This window comes from Aegilops tauschii, chromosome 3 (assembly GCF_002575655.3).
Source record: "Aegilops tauschii subsp. strangulata cultivar AL8/78 chromosome 3, Aet v6.0, whole genome shotgun sequence".
In the NCBI taxonomy this organism is placed as follows: Eukaryota; Viridiplantae; Streptophyta; class Magnoliopsida; order Poales; family Poaceae; genus Aegilops; species Aegilops tauschii.
Genome location: NC_053037.3, coordinates 568,280,820 through 568,304,474, shown reverse-complemented (window position 1 = coordinate 568,304,474; position 23,655 = coordinate 568,280,820). Strand labels below are relative to the sequence as shown.

The 23,655-nt window shown below is 43.5% G+C and overlaps 1 protein-coding gene and 1 pseudogene across 2 annotated transcripts; one reads left to right on the top strand and one right to left on the bottom strand.

Annotated features, from left to right (window-relative positions):
- Positions 1–9,273: 9,273 nt before the first annotated feature.
- Positions 9,274–16,071, top strand: LOC109782021 (protein LATERAL BRANCHING OXIDOREDUCTASE 1-like; annotated as a pseudogene).
- A 209-nt stretch (positions 16,072–16,280) lies between these two features.
- Positions 16,281–21,408, bottom strand: LOC109782012 (cullin-1). Of its 2 annotated transcripts, XM_020340602.4 has the most exons (9): positions 21,266–21,408; positions 19,225–19,378; positions 19,032–19,125; positions 17,948–18,133; positions 17,785–17,832; positions 17,522–17,707; positions 17,341–17,427; positions 16,904–16,990; positions 16,281–16,811 (listed from the first exon to the last, which is right to left on the bottom strand). In XM_020340602.4, exons 2-9 carry the CDS (start codon positions 19,350–19,352, stop codon positions 16,725–16,727), a joined length of 903 nt encoding a protein of 300 aa, XP_020196191.1. In that variant the 5' UTR covers positions 19,353–19,378; positions 21,266–21,408; the 3' UTR covers positions 16,281–16,724. The 2 variants fall into 2 exon arrangements, with proteins under 2 accessions (XP_020196191.1, XP_073367259.1); XM_073511158.1 differs by having other exon boundaries at positions 19,032–19,378; positions 21,266–21,391.
- Positions 21,409–23,655: the final 2,247 nt, after the last annotated feature.

Sequence of the window (23,655 nt, the reverse complement as noted above, 5' to 3'; positions counted from 1 at the left end):
ACCCCAAAACGATAGCAGTAAATCAGTAAGAGACATCATAGATCGCACCATATCTAGTAAAGTACGATTACGACGTTCGGACACACCATTACGTTGTGGTGTTCCGGGTGGCGTGAGTTGCGAAACTATTCCGCATTGTTTCAAATGTAGACCAAACTCGTAACTCAAATATTCTCCTCCACGATCAGATCATAGAAACTTTATTTTCTTGTTACGATGATTTTCCACTTCACTCTGAAATTCTTTGAACTTTTCAAATGTTTCAGACTTATGTTTCATTAAGTAGATATACCCATATCTGCTCAAATCGTCTGTGAAGGTGAGAAAATAACGATACCCGCCGCGAGCTTCAATATTCATCGGACCACATACATCAGTATGTATGATTTCCAATAAATCTGTTGCTCGCTCCATTGTTCCGGAGAACGGCATTTTAGTCATCTTGCCCATGAGGCATGGTTCGCAAGTACCAAGTGATTCATAATCAAGTGATTCCAGAAGTCCATCAGTATGGAGTTTCTTCATGCGCTTCACACCAATATGACCTAAACGGCAGTGCCACAAATAAGTTGCACTATCATTATCAACTCTGCATCTTTTGGCTTCAACATTATGAATATGTGTATCACTACTATCGAGGTTCAATACAAATAGACCACTCTTCAAGGGCGCATGACCATAAAAGATATTACTCATATAAATAGAAGAACCATTATTCTCAGATTTAAATGAATAACCGTCTCGCATCAAACAAGATCCAGATATAATGTTCATGCTTAATGCTGGCACCAAATAAAAATTATTCAGGTCTAAAACTAATCCCGAAGGTAGATGTAGAGGTAGCGTGCCGACAGCGATCACATCGACTTTGGAACCATTTCCCACGCGCATCGTCAGCTCGTCCTTAGCTAGTCTTTGCTTAATCTGTAGTCCCTGTTTCGAGTTGCAAATATTAGCAACAGAACCAGTATCAAATACCCAGGTGCTACTGTGAGCTCTAGTAAGGTACACATCAATAACATGTATATCACATATACCTTTGTTCACCTTGCCATCCTTCTTATCCGCCAAATACTTGGGGCAGTTCCGCTTCCAGTGACCAGTCCCTTTGCAGTAGAAGAACTCAGTTTTAGGCTTAGGTCCAGACTTGGGTTTCTTCTCTTGAGCAGCAACTTGTTTTCCGTTGTTCTTGAAGTTCCCCTTCTTCTTCCCTTTACCCTTTTTCTTGAAACTGGTGGTCTAGTTGACCATCAACACTTGATGCTCCTTTTTGATTTCTACCTCCGCAGCCTTTAGCATTGCGAAGAGCTCGGGAATTGTCTTATCCATCCCTTGCATATTATAGTTCATCACGAAGCTCTTGTAGCTTGGTGGCAGTGATTGAAGAATTCTGTCAATGACACTATCATCCGGGAGATTAACTTCTAGTTGAATCCAGTGATTGCAGTACCCAGACATTCTGAGTATATGCTCACTGACATAACTATTCTCCTCCATTTTGCAGCTGTAGAACTTATTGGAGACTTCATATCTCTCAATCCGGGCATTTGCTTGAAATATTAACTTCAACTCCTGGAACATCTCATATGCTCCATGACGTGCAAAACGTCGTTGAAGTCCCGGTTCCAAGTCGTAAAGCATGGCACACTGAACTATCGAGTAGTCATCAACACGCGACTGCCAGGCATTCACAATGTCTGCAGTTGCCGGCGCGGGTGGTACACCTAGCGGTGCTTCCAGGACGTAATTCTTCTGTGCAGCAATGAGGATAATCCTCAAGTTACGGACCCAGTCCGTGTAATTGCTACCATCATCTTTTAACTTTGCTTTCTCAAGGAACGCATTAAAATTCAATGGAACAACAGCACGGGCCATCTATCTACAACAACATAGACAAGCAAAATACTATCAGGTACTAAGTTCATGATAAATTTAAGTTCAATTAATCATATTACTTAAGAACACCCACTTAGACAGACATCCCTCTAATCATCTAAGTGATCACGTGATCCATATCAACTAAACCATAACCGGTCATCACGTGAGATGGAGTAGTTTTCAATGGTGAACATCACTATGTTGATCATATCTACTATATGATTCACGCCCGACCTTTCGGTCTTAGTGTTCCGAGGCCATATCTGCATATGCTAGGCTCGTCAAGTTTAACCTGAGTATTCTGTGTGTGCAAAACTGTCTTCCACCCGTTGTAGATGAACGTTGAGCTTATCACACCCGATCATCACGTGGTGTCTCGGCACGACGAACTTTGGCGACAGTGCATACTCAGGGAGAACACTTTTACCTTGAAATTTAGTGAGAGATCATGTTATAATGCTACCGTCAAACAAAGCAGAATAAGATGCATAAAGGATAAACATCACATGCAATCAATTTAAGTGATATGATATGGCCATCATCATCTTGTGCCTTTGATCTCCATCTCCAAAGCACCGTCATGATCACCATCGTCACCAGCGCGACACCTTGATCTCCATCGTAGCATCATTGTCGTCTCGCCAACTATTGCTTCTACGACTACCGCTACCGCTTAGTGATAAAGTAAAGCAATTACAGGGCGATTGCATTGCATACAATAAAGCGACAACCATATGGCTCCTGCCAGTTGCCAATAACTTCGTTACAAAACATGATCATCTCATACAATAAATATAGCATCATGCCTTGACCATATCACATCACAACATGCCCTACAAAAACAAGTTAGACGTCCTCTACTTTGTTGTTGCAAGTTTTACGTGGCTGCTACAGGCTGAGCAAGAACCGTTCTTACCTACGCATCAAAACCATAACGATATTTCGTCAAGTTAGTGTTGTTTTAACCTTCACAAGGACCGGGCGTAGCCACACTTGGTTCACCTAAAGTTGGAGAAACTGACACCCGCCAGCCACCTGTGTGCAAAGCACGTCGGTAGAACCAGTCTCGCGTAAGCGTACGCGTAATGTCGGTCCAGGCCGCTTCATCCAACAATACCGCCGAACCAAAGTATGACATGCTGGTAAGCAGTATGACTTGTATCGCCCACAACTCACTTGTGTTCTACTCGTGCATATAACATCTACGCATAAACCTGGCTCGGATGCCACTGTTGGGGAACGTAGTATTTCAAAAAAAATTCCTACGCACACGCAAGATCATGGTGATGCATAGCAACGAGAGGGGAGAGTATCGTCTACGTAGCCTCGTAGACCATAAGCGGAAGCGTTATAACAATGCGGTTGATGTAGTCGTACGTCTTCACGATCGACCGATCCTCAGCACCGAACGTACGGCACCTCCGCGTTCAGCACACGTTCAGCTCGGTGATGTCCCGTGAACTCACGATCCAGTAGAGCTTCCGGGAAGAGCTTCATCAGCACGACGGCGTGGTGACGGTGTTGATCAAGCTACCGACGCAGGGCTTCGCCTAAGCACCGCTACGATATGACCGAGGTGGATTATGGTGGAGGGGGGCACCGCACACGGCTAAAAGATCAATGATCAATTGTTGTGTCTCCAAGGGGTGCCTCCCTCCCCGTATATAAAGGAGTGGAGGAGGGGGAGGGGCCGGCCCCCTATGGCACGCCCCATGTGGAGTCCTACTCCCACCGGGAGTAGGATTCCCCCCTTCCAAGTAGGAGTAGGAGTGGAGAGGGAAGGGAGAGAGGAAGACAAGGAAAGGGGGGCGCCGCCCCCCCCCCCCTCCTTGTCCAATTCGGACTAGAGGGGGAGAGGGCGTGCGGCTGCCCTGGCCGCCCCTCCTCTTCTCCCACTAGGGCCCAATAGGCCCAATAAACTCCCCGGGGGGTTCCGGTAACCCCCCGGTACTCCGGTATATGTCTGATACCTCCCGAAACACCTCTGGTATCCGAACATAGTCGTCCAATATATCAATCTTTACGTCTCGACCATTTCGAGACTCCTCGTCATGTCCGTGATCACATCCGGGACTCTGAACTACCTTCGGTACATCAAAACACAAAAACTCATAATACCGACCGTCACAGAACTTTAAGCGTGCGGACCCTACGGGTTCGAGAACTATGTAGACATGACCGAGACATGTCTCCGGTTAATAACCAATAGCGGAACCTGGATGCTCATATTGGTTCCTACATATTCTACAAAGATCTTTATCGGTCAAACCGCATAACAACATACGTTGTTCCCTTCGTCATCGGTATGTTACTTGCCCGAGATTCGATGGTCGGTATCTCAATACCTAGCTCAATCTCGTTACCGGAAAGTCTCTTTACTCGTTCCGTAATGCATCATCCCGCAACTAACTCATTAGTCACATTGCTTGCAAGGCTTATTGTGATGTGCATTACCGAGAGGGCCCAAAGATACCTCTCTGAAATCGGAGTGACAAATCCTAATCTCGATCTATGCCAACTCAACAAACACCATCGGAGACACCTGTAGAGCACCTTTATAATCACCCAGTTACGTTGTGATGTTTGGTAGCACACAAAGTGTTCTTCCGGTATTCGGGAGTTGCATAATCTCATAGTCACAGGAATATGTATAAGTCATGGAGAAAGCAATAGCAGTAAACTAAACGATCAAGTGCTAAGCTAACGGAATGGGTCAAGTCAATCACATCATTCTCCTAATGATGTGATCCCGTTAATCAAATGACAACTCATGTCCATGGCTAGGAAACTTAACCATCTTTGATTAACGAGCTAGTCAAGTAGAGGCATACTAGTGACACTATGTTTGTCTATGTATTCACACATGTATTATGTTTCCGGTTAATACAATTCTAGCATGAATAATAAACATTTATCATGATATGAGGAAATAAGTAATAACTTTATTATTGCCTCTAGGGCATATCTCCTTCAGCTAAACAACAGCAAAAGGGTCAAAATAGTGAATATGGCCTCCTTTAGATGACCACTCATCCTGCCTGGCGGCGTCAGGCTGACGGACAAGTGCTACAGCCAGCTGGCTCTTCAAGGTTGATTTGTTTTAATTATCAATTCTGACTAGAGCTATCTTTGCTTGTGTGTATGGTGATGCAGTGAGTGTTCGTTGTGAAGAAACCAAATTGCTCTGCTGCATTCCAGACATTAGGCTGATCAACAATTCACCACCAAAGATACTATTTCTTCCAGCTTTGCCAGTTCCCATTAGTTCCTTACTGCAGGCTTTTGATACGTCTCCAACGTATCTATAATTTATGAAGTATTCATGCTGTTATTTTATCATTCTTGGATGTTTTACAATTATTTTATAGCAACTTTATATCATTTTTTGGGACTAACCCATTGACCCAGTGCCCAGTGCCAGTTACTGTTTTTTGCTTGTTTTTTACATCGCAGGAAATCAATACCAAACGGAGTCCAAATGCAACGAAACTTCACGGAGACTTTTTATGGACTAGAAGACCAACAGTGGGCCAAAGAAGCACCTGGGGGGTGCCCCGAGGGGGGCACAACCCACCAGGGCGCGCCTGGGGGCCCAGGCGCGCCCAGGTGGGTTGTGCCCACCTCGGTGGCCTCCCGCACCCCCTCTTTGCACTATAAATTTCCAAATATTCCAAAACCCATCAGGGTTAACCTAGATCAGAAGTTCCGCCACCGCAAGGCTCTATATCCACCGAAAACCAATCTAGCTCCATTCCGGCACCCTGCCGGAGGGGGGAATCATCTCCGGTGGCCATCTTCATCATCCCGGCAGCCACCACGATGAGGAGGGAGTAGTCCATCCTTAGGGCTGAGGGTTTGTACCAGTAGCTATGTGTTTAATCTCTCTCTCTCTCTCTCTTGTGATCTATATCATGGTCTTTGTTAATATAGTCGGATCATATGATGTTTCTCCCCTCTATACTCTTGTTGTGATGAATTGAGTCTTTACCCTTTGAAGTTTTGTCTTGTCGGATTGAATATTCAGAGATGAGAACACATGATGTATGTCTTGCGGTATGAATACTTGAGGTGACAATTGGGGTATCATATTGATTCACTTGATGTATGTTATGACACTCAACTTGCGGATTCCCGAGGTGACGTTGGGGTAATCTACGCATAGGGGTTGATGCCCTTTTTTTATTATCTTTTCTCCGATAGAAAGTTTGGGGTCTCTTTGTAGTTCTTTGTGTGGATTGAGTATTATGAATATGAATTTGTTTTGGTGTTATTTTAGTACGAACTCTTGATTAGATCGATCGGAAAGAATAACTTGCGTTATTTTAGTACGAACTCTAGGATAGATCGAACGGAAAGAATAGCTTTGAGGTGGTTTCGTACCCTATAAACAATTTATATCTTTTGTTCTCCGCTAATAGGAACTCGGGAGTGATTCTTTATTGCACTTTGAGGGATAATCATATGATCCAACTATGTTAGCATTGTTGACAGGTTGCACTAGTGAAAGTACGGACCCTAGGCCTCATTTTCAAGCATTGCAGTACCGTTTTTGTGCCCGTTTACTATTTGCTACCTTGCTGTTTTTATTTATTCAGATTATAAAAATATATTCCTACCATTCATATTACACTTTTATCACCATCTCTTCACCGAACTAGTGCACCTATACAATTTGCCATTGTATTGGGTGTGTTGGGGACACAAGAGATTTCTTGTATTTGGTTGCAGGGTCATTTGAGAGAGACCATCTTCATCCTACACCTCTCACGGATTGATAAACCTTAGGTCATCCACTTGAGGAAAAATTGCTACTGTCCTATAAAACTCTGCGCTTGGAGGCCCAACACGTGTCTACAAGAATAAAATTGCGTAGTAGACATCAGCTTTGCCTTGCGCACCTTGCAAGTAGAAATTATACAAGAGATTTCAGAAGCAATCTTTTAACTGATTGTAAAAAAATTATGTAAATATTGCCATGTGCATACTTTTCTGAACCAAACCAATACGTTCTGCTTCTTCTTCTTGGCGGAGCAAATGTGGGTTGACCAATGTAGCAGAAGACAAAAAAAATACCTGAAAGCGAGACATGGAGGATGGCCCTGTTGACATGACCTTCATGTCTGTTCTTACAACTGGGAGGTTTGGAATCTATTTACTTTTTTGCTCTGTTTTCCGTTGCGATGTTACCAGTTCAGGTGCGCAAAAAGGCAGAGCCTAGGGTGTTATGGGAGCAACAGAGTGCATAACCAACTAAATAGTTGGATTCTGTATGCACATTGTAGACTATTACAGTCATGAGTATAGAAGATTCTCTGTGTTTCTTGTATTGTCCACATGAATGCAGTACATCCGATGATTCGGCTAGGTGAGCTGCTGCTCCTCGCAATAAGACCAAATTCTTCATTTGCCAAGAGCTGCGCTGATGCTCAGGTTTACCATGTAAGGGCATTTCTAACAGATAACCAATAACTGGTTCGAGGAGTAAAAACCCGGTTTTACTCCTCTAACCGGCACCTAGCTGATCCCCATTTGGCCTTAGAGGAGTAAAAGTTATTCTCAGCCACCGCAGTTCTTCCTATATTTACTCCACCGCTCGGCACCTGAGTACAAAATCTCACTCTCTCTTCCACTCCTCTGCCTCTCCTCCCGCCGCCCCCCGCCCCGCCGCCCCCCTCTCCGCCCAGTGGACGGACGAGGTGGTCGGAGGTCCCCGCCGCCATGCCGCGGTTCGTTGTCTAGAGGCGCATCCTCCAGCCGCCGCCACATGCCCGATCCGTTGGCCCCCGCCTGGTTCGCTGACATCCCAGGCCTCCCTCCGCTGTTGGCGCCGCAGAGGACATACATCGGCATCCGACAGCGCGCATGGGGGACATGGATGGCGGAGATCACCGACCGGGAGATGCACACGAGGAAGTGGGTCGGGTCGTTCCATACGGTGGAGCTCGCGGCAATGGAATACGACCGGTGGCAAGTCCAGTTCCACCGCTCCGCCACGAGGCTCAACTTCCCTTTTGAGACAGCGCTGGTCCGCCTTGTCCTGCCGGCACCGGGTGGGATGAGTGCGGCGATGGCTCGGGAGCACCGAGAGGCGAGGAAGCGCCTCGAGGCGGGGCGGACCTCTGCCGCCAGCACGCAGGGCTCATGAAGGCAAAGCGGGCGATATTCACCGACAATGGCGGGGAGGTCATCGTCACCTCCGACGACGAGGTGCAAGGCGGCGAGGAGGGGGGCAAGGAGGAGCAGGAGTTCGACGTCAAGGAGTGGTGGCATATCTTTCCCGGCTGCGACGATGACGGCACCGGGCCGGACCCATGTCTCACCGGCGGTGGCCTGTCGAGGAAAGATTGGCTCGACCTCCACTATGGCCGATGAGTAGTACAGTCAAGTTTAAATTTGAATTTAGGTTTAATATTCGGTTGTCAAGACTATGTTGAACTTATGTTTAAATGTATGCCAATTTAGGTTGAAACTAGGTTGAATTTATACAAATTTATGTTTTACTCCGCTTAATTTAGGAAATCGGCTAGAACCGACCAAAACTTAGTGAAGTATAAATACTCCACTGAGGTTTACTCGGTCGGATCCTCCTATATATTTTAGGGGATCAGTTAGAAATTCCCTAAGCGGTTGTCAAGACCAAGACCGAGCAGTGTTTAGATTACAAAGTAATGACAATAAAACGATAACTTACTTTTTTTTGTGATGAAATAAAACAATAGCTTACACCCACAACAAAGTCAGGTAACGCATCTGCCATATGACGATCCTCGACACAGAAATAAATATGTGGACGTCAAAGATACTTTTCACTCTGTTTCCACGTTGCTTCAAAAGATGATATCGTCCTTTCTATATGCAGAATATGGAAATAAAATTTGTATATATTTCATCAACTTCTTACAACCTTTTCAAGCATTGTGCTGCCTGGCATGGAGCCATAGCTTCAGTAATCAACACCAATGACTCCACGAAGTAAAACAATGCACATAAGAATCCATAGAAATTTTTGATAATATCTCCTTAGGTACACTAAAATCTGCCCACAAATCATAATTATCATAGAAATCTACGGTTATAATTTCGAGCTAGTTGCAACTTTGGAAATTTGGTAAGACCACTTCAATGAAATGTGAAAGAAAAAAAACTTTTCTTTTGTTCAAGTGATTAAATAAATAATGAGGTTTTTGCAATGTCAGCTATGAAAGTAAACCATTAATACATTGAGATAGCTAAAGGGAAGTACCTGAGAACATATGTTAAACCAGGTATAGAACATGGATATCATAAGGCTTGTTATTACAATGTACATGTGCATTGATCCGGTCACCAACTACTAATGAATTTGCCCAATGAACTTTGCACCGTGAAGCTGTTTAAGAGGTTCATAGTGTTGCAATGGCGTTAACATTCTCGGTATATGGTACCATGTTTTTCGGATGCAGAGGCCGGTGGTGCTCCTCGTTTTCAAAAAAAATTATGGTACCATGTTTTCAACATAGCACTCTCTAGTGCTAACAAACCTACATCTGATTTGGCCAGTATAAAATGCAAGTTCACACTGGGAAGTTGCTCAAAAAATTGGATCGTGCGGCAATGTATGAAAGTACTACTTTGGCAAACTCGCCAACAAAGAAACATTACACGAAAGAAATGATTCACTTTCATTTGAAAGACATAAGTCATAGAATGAACAGTAAATACATTATGCCAATCCACCGAGATGTTTGAACGAATTTTAAAATGTTTCATTCTATGAAATCTACTAACCATCAAAGTTACAACTTGAAGTCATAACTCTACATACCTGCAAGCCAAATAATTTTACAGCCCATATCAGAGTAAGATGATCATCGATCCCGGCCGACGATCTACACATAATAATGGAGTAGAATGTCCAAACGATGACATGGTGCAGATTTTTTCTTCCAAAATAAGGCATGAGAAATCTCATCTTTCACCACAGATGCTGGATCCCAATTATTTTAAATTTTAAACTCCACCTGGTCCTCATATCTTGTTCGGACTAGTTCTTCAGGGTGAAAACCTAGATTCTGACCTCGGGTCGTTCAATCCGGTGACGGAGGCGCTTGAGTGCCACTCCCTTCCTGAAGGCGTTGTTGTTGAAGAACCTCGCCCCTCGTGTGGTGTCATGAGATGGTCGGTGCGGATATGATCATCGCTATAGTTTGCCAATGATAGATCTGATCGTTTTTTTCTTGTTTTTCCTCGTTTACGCATAACTTTGGTCTTATGACTTTGTTAATTGCTGGCATGTTTTTAGTGTGCGTGTGTCAATGTTGGTTATGTGCATCCTAACTATACAGAGGTTGGGTGTGTGCTCATTGTATTTGTATCCTCTTGATGCTTCAATTTGAGCTAATAAAATTCACCCTTTGTCGAAAAATATCTTTCAGTGGTTTAATCACCCCATGGAAGTTTATATTTGTACTCTATTAACCATCTCGCTAACTTAAAATTAGGAGGGATGCTTAGTCAAGGAGGATTAAGGTGGCATTCGAGTCCACTCAATTGCTTCATTGCTTGATCTGGTCTAGATAAAAAAAACAGAAGCAAAAACAGGGCCAGCAAAGGGGAAGGAATCGATCTCTTTATCATGGACTCTTACCACTTGTTTAGGACTCCCAGAAGGCATCTTAAAATGGCGGCACTAACAAATGGCTTCCAATGGCAGGATGTGCCTCATTGGTTTAATCTGCCTAGAGGAGTACAGAGTTGTTCAACCCAATGTTCTCAAATTATGTGGAACATTTTTTTTTATGCAGAGGCCGGGGATAATCCTTCTTTTCAAAAAAAAAAATATGTGGAACCTGCTGACAGAAAACACAGAAGCATTTAACCTTCTATTAAGACAACTACAAGTAGACTGTCTCCTTATGGGTTGGGTAAACTAGTGCGCACCTAGTTGCCTAATCAGTATCTGTTGTTTGATCCAAATACGCAAGCAAGGCTAACAATGATTGGATAACCGTGCAGAGAAGAACGATAGCTGCTGCTACTACCGCTAAGACCAACCATGGATTTCTGAGATGGTTATGCCACAACCAGGCCATCCATCTATTTACGCGATTCTGATAATACTCTTCCATCATACGGCAAACTGGATTAAGATAGTATGCACCATTCTGATCAAAGTCCACGTTCTTGCCCAGCCTACTGAAAAGAGTTGACACTTCTTCATCGGTACGCAAGTGGTGCAGGATTATTCCTTTGCGAGCAAGCAGTGCAACATCACATGGTGTACTGACAAGCTGGGAAATAAAAGCGATATAGGCAGTGACATCATTTCCAAACTGCGAGCATGTTTGCTCAAATGCAACCAAGTTCCTGAAGAGGCAAATGGTATTTTCATCAATAAGCAAGCATGGAATCTCCACCTTACCCTTGTCAAAAGTGATGTCTAGAAGAGAAGGTGGGTTATGTTTGTTGTGCTCTTTGCTCTTAAACTCAATTCCAGCTTCATGATATTGTTCTGCTCGTTGCCACCGATTCAGTGTCTGACAAGAACTTACATGAGATGTCTGTGGATTGGTAGAAAAGTCTTCGAAATAACTTCTTTTGAGATATGTGCGCCACAAAGTGGTGAGAGGGATGCAACCATCTGTTCCTAATTTGAAAATGTTGCTCTGGTTGAATCCTTTGTTGAGGTCGGAAGTACATATGACACAACTGGAGCAAGTGGTGGAAGTCTTTTTGCCCATCAAATTTACGAGCAACTGTTGTGTACTTCTTAATATTGAGTTCTAAATATTTACAGACCTTCTCAGTAAGTAGATTTGGAGCATCTTCTCCCACAAGTAACCCATATATTCTCTTCACAATGGAAAATGGTAGTTGGTTCTCAAGAAGAAGTAGGTCACGAAATGCATGGCTGTGATGCCAATCAGAAATTGGGTCACATTTGGATTGGTCAGGATCCTTCCGATCATAGCATTGTTCGCCTGTACTAATATGGTCAAGTTCCACACCTTCCGTTGAACATAAATTGGATGATGTACCAGCAAGCAATCTCATACTTTCAGTACTTCTTATTCCCTTATGTGAAGCATGCTCCATAATATCCTCCTGTTGTGCTATTATGTATTGAAGTGGTTCTCTGCCCTGATAATTACTACCAGTTGCATTATGTTCATTAACGCACCAATCTAAGCTATCCGTTCCACCAAGATAAACAAGTAAAAAGCATCCATCAAGCAGGATCATTCGCAGGAACATGTCACTTCCTAGAGAAACTTCCTCAGAATAGCAACTCCTTGTCTGCTTCTCCAGACTCTCCATTGCTGTTAGATAGACCTCCAACTTTTCTCTACAGTTCAGTTTAAGAACATAATCTAAGCAGTTCCATTTTACTTTCTCCATAAACTGCAGGGAAGAATTTCCATGGTAATAAGGCCCAATGGACAACATTTTTGGCTCGTAAGATAACTTGTCAACTTGTTTAATATATTTTGGAACTTGAAAAATTATGCACAATTTTCTTCGTTGATCATGATCTTTGTAGATTGATCAATAGTAAGTTAGCTTCCTTCCCATCAAATTCTCCAATTCGTTGATGTTCAGAGTTTCTGCTCTACTAATCTCACCTTGAGCCATACATGACATTAATTGACGATAGCTAGCAGGAAGAAATATAGTTAGAGCAATTTTACTAAATAATATAGTTACTGAGAATAAAAATATGATAGATACAAAGATTAAAAAAATTATCTGAGGTAACTTTTGGAAACATATTTCATAAGCCTGGGCAGACTGAGTGCTACAAGCTTCCACACCTCGTGGGATTGGGGGAAGGGTTATAAGAGACAAGCCTTAACTTTGCACAATGCAATGCAGAGAGGCCGCGTCGAACCCAAAACCTCTTTGCACAAGTGGGGAGTACTCGAATTCAGCATCTCAATGTAACAGAGCCCCCTTTTTTTATCAAATCCATTTCATGCAACAATGAAAACCCTATGAAGTACTTGGTATTTTGTTATACTTTTAATCAACCAATGTGCTACGTCAATGACATATCAATTCCACTGACAGTCCAAAGAAACACAATGCCCTAATTTGTGAGTAAAATATGAAAATATCGCGTCATTCACGAGACCATGAATTATTATTTTTCTCCCTCGTTCGAATTCATTCTGAGGCTACAGGAAAGACTTAATTAATCTGAAATAAAAACGACCTATATTAAAATTGAGCGAGCACAGATAGGTGGAGAAATTTAATTACCTTCTAGTGTCCGAATTCTCCCAAGAGCAATCAGTTGAGATCCAAGTTGGCTTGATTTTCTCCCACGGTATTCAAGCCGGCTTCCATTGCAAATCGGCGGTCGAGCTTCGTTGGAAAAATTGATGGAGCAGGAGGAAAGAATGGGAGAGGGCGAGGAAGCCACAAGTGAAAAAAACTGCAAAAGCCATAGTCATAGACAAACCTCTCTGGACGGGAATCTAAGGTAGCGCGACCAAGGCGCGTCTAAATTATCATGAGCGAAATTTTCTTTCATGAAACTAGGGCTAGGCAACCTGCATGCAACCGTCTGCTCCTCTCGCTGATGCATGTCTATCACTAGCGATGCCCAGTAAACGGGGATTAATATAGCTACATGCAGTGGTTCTCATTCGCATGAATCGCCATAAATATAGGGTCACTAACGTTGTCTTCTTTCAATTATCATGCATTACATTTGTTTATTTATCTAAACTAGCAAGGTGGCCCTCGCAAATGCAAGGGCAACGATAGTTTGTCGAGAGTGAGTGCAGAATTTTTTGATAGTTGTACCATAGGAAACAAATGTTTCCACATCCAAAATAAATGATATGTCAAAAGAAGTATCACCCATGTGGAGCCATTTCTAATTATTCGTAATTTCATGATCATTATGTCGAGCTTCTAGAACATGATACCAAATTAAATGACCATATGCATTGTTTGTACAGAACAGTTTCAATTTTTCCTATGGCTAGAAGTGCACAATAGATGTTTGACTATTGGCACAAAGGGGATTGCCCCACCCGAGTTAATGCCCCCTGCGTGATCAAGAACCAAAGACGACCAACACAGTTTGAGAAATTGTGTCTTCTCTAGACAAGTTTGGTGCATCCTCTTCCGTCACTCTGGTTTACCAGACTTCTCACCACACACTGAATATAATGTGTTCTCTAATATATTGGTGGTTGAGAATCAATTCTTTGCCTCCAGATATCTTCAAACGGGGGCTTAACTCGCTGATCACTTTGGGGTTCTGGATGTTGTGGAAGCATCCGAATGATTGTGTGTTTAATGGAGCCGCGTGGAGTGTCCAGCTATTCTTAGTAGGATTTGGGAGGAAGGACAACTCTGGTGCTTGGCCGGAGCAAGGGGCTTGTGCAGCTTTTTGCTGCTGCCACCTGATGACGTAGTTTTGAGGTTCCGGGTCTTCGATTTTTGTCACGCGCGTGTGCCATGTTCTAGTTTTGTGGGTTGTGTCTTGTGTGGGGTCTTCCATGTTACAGGCGCGGACGGGAACAACGACGGCGAGCTTCGGCACGGCGGCGGGGCCGAGCTGGGCAAGCTCAGGCGAGCCTGCGAGGAGTGGGGCTTCTTCCAGGTCAGCAGCATGCACCAACTGCCCACTGAAACACTTCATCAATCGTCTATAACTGTAAAGTCAGCTGTGTGTGTGCGCGCGCATGTAGGTGGTGAACCATGGCATCAACGGCGAGCTGCTGGAGGAGATGGAGAGGCTGGCGAGGGAGTTCTACATGCTGGTGCTGGCGCCGGGCGGCATCCAGGGCTAAGGCCACACCTTCGCCTTCGACGACCACCAGAAGCTCGGCTGGTGGAAAACGCTGGTGCTCGCCCTATCGCCGGCCTTCACCCGGCAGCCCAAGCTTTCTGTCACAACCCTAGAAAATTGTCTGTAATTAGTTGCATCAGTGAGCACCCATGCATCATGTTTCATTTCAGAGGAATTTGAATCGAGTGAATTTCCAAAGCCTCAGAAATCATTTTTAAAATGATCAAACTAAAAATCTCCTCAAATGATCCCAAGAAAATGTTCATGTTAAACCTTAAAAATATTGTCCAGAGCAAAAACACAAACCAATATTTTTAGAGGCTTAAAAGTATTTATTTTGGGGACTTTGAATTAAATAAGTAACTATTTGAATTGGATTTATATTTACTATGTATAAAATATGAATCCAATAATCCTGAAAACTTTTGAGTGGCTTCGGATATTTTTGTATCAAGCCACATAAATATTTCCCTCTAGAGATCCTAAAAAAAAACCTCTAGCCGGTAGCGCCGCCATGGCCGAGAGCTCCCTGTCGCCGCGCCCGTCGCTGCACGCCGGCACGCTCAAAAGGTACTCCGCCGAGGTCAGGACGCTCTGCCTATGCCTCCTGGGGCACATGGCCGACACGTTAGACCTGGCTCCAAGAACGTACGGTCATGTTCGGCGACGCGGTGCGGATGAACTTCTACGCGTGCCCGCGGCCGGACCCGGTGCTGGGGCTCAGCGCGCGCTCCGACGGAAGCACGGTCACCATGCTCCAGCATTATGCTGGACGCACAGGACTGCAGGTGGAGGGCGGCACCTGCCTGCCCGTCCACCCCGTCCTGCACGCCCTTGTAGTCAACCTCCGCGACTCGCTCTGCCTCTGAGGTGCTCACGAACGGCAGCGTCGAGCTCCTCCGGGCAGTGACCGACAGCGAGAAGGACCGGCCGTCCATAGTGTCCTTCTATACGCCGACCTACGTTGTCGAGCTCGGCCATCTGGCAGAGCTCGTTGCCGACGGCGAGCCATGCCCGGAGGTACAACCACGGTGAGTGCAGCCATCACTACATCCAACAAACTCCAGGGCAAGAAGGCACTGCATTTCACAAGATCAATACAATCCTATATTATGCTTGTGTGCGGTAATAATGCAAGTAATTAAGATTCATGGTGCATCTGCTAATCCTGAATACGCTTGGCAGTAATGTACAATTTGCCAATTAAAAGTGTGTGTTTTATTGGAAGCTGATATTCTCCTCAAAGGTTATTCTTTCAATCAATTGGAAAGAAAACCCTTTATCAATCACTAGAAAGTAAGAGAGTGCAAAGGTTACTATGGCCAAGTACCCTCTTCAAATGTTGCTGAAATAGTTTCAGCACTTCCCAAAAAATGAGATTCACATACGATTATGCTGCGAGAATCACTCCAAATCAGGCCAACAAGGTATACGATCCATGAACCATTCATAATGCAAGCTGGGTTTATAGAATCTAAAATTGCAAACAATTACCACACACTGGCTCAAGATCATAATAGCAACTTTGCAACCTTACCGGCAAACTACACCAGGAAGAAACATAAACCCATCTAATCTACAGTTTAGCAATGTAGGCAAGCACACAAACACAGAGAAGTAGCATCAAGTCATAGATAAGATTAAACCATAGGCAGCATCAGAAGCACACCAAAGGCACAGGCGATGCACCAATCATTCTGGTGTCATGACATAATCCATGTTCAGCCACTAAGAGTGCTAGGTGCTGACCGGCCTAATGTTCGATAGACGACGATCAAAATAAACTGCCATTGGCATAAATTGACCCGCCATCCTGTACATTTCAAATGCTGTTGACCATAATGGGGTAGGAGGCGGCGCCTAAAGAGGTATCCCCTGCAGATTCAGTATAGCGTTTAATCTAGTCAAACCTTGCCAACAAAATCCACAGTACACGAGTTCTGCTTTGGTACCAAAAAACGAACCGCACAAAAAATTCCCCCAGATGTAGGCCATGTTCTAGAACCCCTTCCTGTATGTAAGCTTGGTTAACGATGAATGTTAGCTGAAGCACATTTCCTTTCTACTCCATGTAACTGCCAGAACTGTTGTCCACACCGCTGTCAATTGTCAAGCGACTGCATCTGGCCAGCAGATCATCCTCTACAGTCTGATATGAGTAATGGAATGGTTAGTCGTAATCCAAAAAGGAAAAACAAATTAAGTAGTAACAAACGATGATGCAAGTGCAACTGAGTTCACCTTGTATGTTTGAAGCAAAAGTTGGCCACCAATCTGTTTCTCTCTTGCATAGCTGTCATAAGTTTGCATCAATGGAGCACTAACAACCTGCAACAGGAGTGGAGGCAGTAAACGGATCAGAAATATGTCGGGAAATAGCATTTTGCATGATTCAAGTAGCTGAATTTCTGTGGTCTCGGACAATTAAGACATTTGCTAATTGAGCCAATCATAATAACGTATTTTACTTCCATATCGACATCTTATTTTGGCATTTTAGAAGCAGGACCAAATTACTAGGAACCAAATGTCCAGGACACAGATATTGGAAACCGAATATGAATCATCAAATAACACAACAGAAGAGGTACCAACCCTACATACTACTACTGGAAGAAGGCAAACATGTTCAAGCTGTAAAGTGAAAACATATTTATTTTTTCTTAATTAAAGAGAACCTTCAAACAGAGCTCTGTGCTATCTCCCTCAGCAATACACAGATAGCTCATCAATCTCATGGTTTCCTTCTCCATACAATCCTGAACCTACAGATATCACACATATAAACAGTGTTAAGAAACTAAAAAGAAATAAATAACACCTACTCGGTGACCCATTAGTTAAGATTAAATTACTGACCTTGGCAAGGTAATCTTGTAGAGGGTACTGAACAATCCATTCAGAACTTTTCCTGGAGTAGTAAGCATATGTATCTTGAACAACAGCATTTTTCATGAAGGATTTGACTTCAGAGCGACATATGCCACGCATAATGCCCATCAAGATGTCCATATCAACATTGATTCCATCACGCTCTTGGCGAATCTGGATCAATCAATTGTTATGTACAGAAGAAAATGCTTTTAACAACAACCAGGCAATAATAGCTATCTAAGAATTACCGAAGTCAGCAGAGCGTCTGATACTTCATGACTGAAGAAGGAAAAGACCTAGCAAAAGGAAAAAAGTCCATAAATATTAGGTAGAAAATGTGTAAGAAACATGTTATAAAAACAAACGGATGTGAAAACAAAAATATTTCTCGCATAACACTTAGTCACTTACTGTAGAGAAAAAAGAAGTGGCAGCAGTGTCTTCAAGACAAGGTAGCTTTCTTTGCTCAACAAAGCAACGGTCCAAATAGTTGAAGAAGCCAGATACACATTTAACCATGATACAATAGTTGGACCACATTTTCGCAAGCTGTCTCAAAAGGTAGCCGTCTCTCTGGTGCATCAGATGGGGGCAAACCTAAGTAAATAAGCAGAACAAAGTCAACAGAGGGAAGAATGATGCATATCTTTCATGCTAACAAAGGCATTTCTTTAGCATCTGAAGCAAAGAGAAACATGGAAATTATATACTCCCTCTATCCATATATATAGGGCCTAATGCACTTTTCGAGGCTAACTTTAGAGCAATAATATATGACATGCAAGTTACACAAAGCATACCGTCAAATTCGTGATATAATTTTCACATTATACATCTCGTATACTGTTAATCTTATCAATAGTCAAAGGCAATCTCGAAAAACACATTAGGCCCTATATATATGGATGGAGGGAGTATGATATCATGGAAATTATGTATGCATGCAAGAATGTGCATTGGCCCCCTTATTTATCAAACCTGCTGTCCTGTAGTCTGAAAAGCGTAGCAGCAGCACTTTCATTAGTTTGTTTTTGGTGCTTTAGTTAAGAACTATCACGAGAACGCAGGAAGTGCTGTGAAATAGCTATGTCAACATAAATCACAATATTCTACTATGGTTTCAAATGCAAATAATCTAGTTCCAAGTTTCCCTTTACAACAAGAAATCCTACACAATATGTCAAAGATAATCTGTTTTCACATTATCTGGTTTGTAACTTGGTTCAAGATGACACAACACTATGATGCTAAACTTTTGTGAATGTTATGATAGCCGTCCAACACTGAGATCTGGAGAAACATGCGTCCATGCCTAAATAAGTTTTCCAATACTAGGTCAGCAGATATGATCTAGCAGAGGAAACAAAAGTCAGTAGTTCAAAAACAAGATTTCATTCATCATTTCCTCACTCTTAAATGCGTCGATTGGTTAGAACAACAAATACTGACTCGGCAATAGAAAACTGTGAAATGGAATGAAAGGCCGACATAGTACCAGTGCACGAACAGATTCTGCAAGTGTAGCCTTGTAACCATTGTACATCTCTTCACAATAGCTGGTTGTCTGCACAGCCATTCTATAAGCACAGCTGGAAAAGTATATGGACATATCATGAGCACCAAATTTAAGTGCTTCACTGGTAATAGTTAAGATATACATATTACACGTGATAATGATAGAATCATACTCATAGCAATTCATGTACTCAGCAACAGTAGGCCTTGTACCAGTGGATCCCTCCAAAATCTTTGAACATGTCACAATGCCCTGCTCCAGGACCTTCCAGCCATCCTCAAAGCTGAGGTGCGCATTCATTTTTACTGCTTTGCTCCTACAATGAACTGAAGCAATGGAAATATCTGTAAGAAGAACTATTATGTTGGATATCTAACAATTGTTTACTATGTAAAGGCATCAATTTTTGGTATTAATAATATCACCCAACTTAGTTGGATATACAAACTCAATAAAGGCCTACGATACCATACAAACAATCTATACCTACTAATAAAAGAAATAGGTATTCTTAGTCCGTCATACTATTTTATAGAAACCCCCCTGATGTTTCTTATATTAAACCCGCACTATATATTAAATGTTTTTTTAAATACTCGTATCTTCTAAACCGTAACTCTAAATTTAACATATTATATATGGAATTTGATTAGAAAAATATATGGAATCTGAATATGATGTTATTTTACCTGTTAACCATTTAAAAAATACTATCTAGGGTGTAATCTTAATAAACAGTGCATTATTCGTCTTTCTTTCATATCGGTACTGATTCGGATTGTGGATGAACATCTCAGCAAAATCGGGATTGGGGACGAAATTGAAGATCACTTGCCCGTTTCTTTGTACGTATTAAATCTACAAAGACATGTGAAATCTTGAACTTGCCCTTTTGTAGGCAAAGACCATCTTTGTTTGGGTCGTAGCTACAAATACTCAGATTATAGACCTTTTTTTTTCTAAATTAAGAGCGTGTGGTATTCTTTTCTCCCGTTGCAACGCACGTGCCCTTTTGCTAGTACTCCTAATTTCACTAATATACAATGTTCCAGAAGCCATCATGCACAACTTCTGCAAGGAGATTTTGAAACTTCGTCTACGCATTTCAGCATTCAAGTCTTCCATATTTAACTATAAACATATGATGCAAAACAGAAAGTCTATTTGTATATATGAAAGAAGACTCAGCCACAAGGCACTAGCACTTGGCGGATTGTTTGTACTCCCTCCGTCCCATAATGTAAGACGTTTTTTGACTCTAGTGTCAAAAAACGTCTTACATTATGGGACGGAGGGAGTACAAGAACATCCGAGACACCAGGCACCCCACCAAATAAATTCCGCTAATGGCAGTCGAACCGTGGTGGACAGGTTAGCGTTCAAGCGTCCCCACCAACTGAGCGACGCTCAGTTCACAGTAGAAAGCCTATTTAGATCCAAAATAAGATGCACGAGTGTGCTTAAAACAACTATACAAGCACAAACTAAGGAAGATAATTTAACCAAAGTTCAGCATTCACTGTTAATTTGTAGTAACAGAACAATACTACAAAGAACATGGTCGACTGTTTCCCCCTCAAACATGCATCAAGAAGGCCCGAACAGGGTGGATCTAACAAGACATGTATCAAGAAGGCCCGAACAGGGTCGATCTAACAAGGAAGCATTAGCCTCAGTTAAACACCCCACCTTGGATTAGCATTAGCTCGCAGCAAGGAAAAAACCAGGATAAACCTATTTACAATTCGAACAAGTTAGGGTTAGTCGCTACTAAGGAAAATTCAAACCTAGATGGGTGAATCTCCCCTCCCCACTCCCCACTCCACACCAGTCCGGTAGAGCGGGCCAGCGGGGAGGAACAGCGGCCACACGATAAAACCGCTTCCGTGCTTCGACGGAGGAGGCCTTGGAGGGGAGAGGCCGCGCGGCGGCGAGGGTTCGATGACCCCGTCTGTCTCGCCGCCGCGAAAGGAAAAAAAACTAAACCCTACGGCAGCGGCGGCATTCAGCGAGGCAGCGACGGCGAGCAGGCGACGGGATTCGCAACAGACCGACGGGGACGGACGCATTCGAGGACGGACCAGGCAGATGGATTCGGATTCCCGACCCACGGCGGAGCGAACAGACTGCTCGGAACGGAGCACGAATCGATCGGATACGGGAAAGCGGAATCAACCAGGAGGAGCGCGGGGAGAGGAGGGGGAGGAGGTTACCGAGGAGGGGGGAGAGGATCTGGTGCTGCTCGGTCGCCGCCGCCGCCGCCGCCGTCTCGTGGGGTGGGGAGGGCAGCCGACGGCGGATGGGGGACTGAGGGGGGAGGGGTTTCAGCTTTTTCGAGGGGTTTGGCACTTTGGTGCGCTCCTCTTTAATAACATCTGGACCTATATATGTAATTATAATTATCATTAATAATTATAATTCATCTTTACTCTTTACCTAATAATTTTTTTAATCTCCTAATAATAAAACGATTATCCCCCTGTGTTTTTAGTAATACAACCTGCAGTTCCTCTTTTACTGAAAACAGTTCATTTTTTACGGAAAAAAAACATGGGTCTTATCCAGACGCTCTCACTTCCTTTCCAGACGCAGCGGATAGGAGAAGGTGAGGTGCGGGCGGAGCAGCAGCAGAAGTTCAGGGGCGGTGCGGCGGAGCAGAAGAAGTTGAGTGGCCGAGCCATTGTCGCCGGACGGCTACAGCCGTCTCCCGCTTCCTTTCCAGCCGCGGCGGAGCAGGAGAAGTTAAGGGGCGGGCGGTGCAGGAGAGGTTCAGGCGCGGCGCGCACGGGCGGAGCAGGAGAGGTTCAGGCACGACCCGGCGGGCGTAGCAGGAGAGATTCAGGCGCGGGGCGGCGGAGTAGGAGAGGTTCAGGGGCCGTGCTGGCGGAGTGGCAGAGGTTCAGAGGCGGTGCCCTTGTAATAATAACTCAGCTATCACTTCTGCTTGTACGTCATCGGCAATTTTGCAGAAAGATCCTTATGTTTTGTGTATTCAACCCGCGGTCCTCATGATAAGTCAATTAATTGAACCGGTATGCGCGAGAAAAAGAAAGAAAAACACCCGCAGGACTGTGCTCCCAATCCCATCTCCTCATCCAGCACGCCGTGACCTCCTGTCGTGCCCCACCCCGACTCGTCGTGCGCCGCCAGCTGCTACTTGTGAGTTGTGTTGGGATTTCCTCGAAAAGGAGAGGATGATGAAGTACAGTAGAGATAAATATTTCCCTCAGTTATGAAACCAAAGTTATCAATTTAGTAGGAGAACCAAGCAACACTATGTAAACAGCATCTGCACACAAAGAACAAATACTTGCAACCCAACGCGTAGAGGGGTTGCCAATCCATCAACGGTTATAAGTAAGATTAAATTGTATAGGTTTTGATAGATAGATCTGACAAAAATATAAAATAAAATAAATAAAAGAAAGTTGCAGCAAGGGATTTTTGGTTTTAATATATGATAGGAAATAGACCCGGGAGCCATAGTTTTCACTAGAGACTTCTCTCATGAAAATAGCATACAGTGTGTAAACAAATTACTGTTGGGCAATTGACAGAAAAACAAATAATTATGACGATATCCAAGGCAATAAGCATGTATATAGGCATCACATTCAAGATTAGTAGACCGAAACGATTCTGCATCTACTACTATTGCTCCACACATCGCCCACTGTCCAGCATGCATCTAGTGTATTAAGTTTATAGAAAACGGAGTAATGCTTTAAGCAAGATGACATGGTGTAGACAAAATAAACTCACGTATGAATAAACCCCATCTTGTTACCCTTAATAGGAACGATACATGCGTGTCATGTCCCTTTCTGTCACTGGGATTGAGCACTGCAAGATCGAACCCATCACAAAGCACCTCTTCTCATGGCAAGATAAATCAATCTAGTTGGCCAAACCAAACCAATAAATCGGAGATGAAATACAAGGCTATAACAATCATGCATGGAAGAATTTAGAGAAAACTCAAATAATATTCACGGATAGATCTAATCATAAACTCACAATTCATCGGATCCCAACAAACACACCGCAAAAAGTCACTACATCAAATAGATCTCCAAGAACATCGAGGAGAACATTGAATTGAAGATCAAAAAGAGAGAAGAAGCCATCTAGCTACTAACTATGGACCCATAGGTCCGTGGTAAACTACTCACGCATCATCAGAGGGGCAGCAAGGATGATGAAGAACCCCTCTGTGATTGTTTCCCCCTCCGGCAGAGTGCCGGAAAAGGCCTCTAGATGGGATCTCGTGGTTCTAAAAATTGTTGCGGCGGAAAAAGTATTTCGTGGACTCTCCCGTAGGTTTTATGATTCTAGAGTATTTATAGAGGCGGAGTTAGGTCAAATGGAGGCTTGTGGGCCCCACTAGCTACTAGGTCGCACCAGAGGCCCCTGGCGCGCGCTCTGGTGCCTAGTAAGCCACTCCTTCGTCTTCTCGTTCCCTCTTGAAGCTTTCAGGGTCTCTTATCGCTAGAAAAAAAATCTCCAAAAAGTTCATGGCATTTGGACTTCGTTTGGTACTGATATTCTCTAAAGTCAAAAACAAGCAAAAAAACAGCAACTGGCACTGGGCACTAAGTTAATA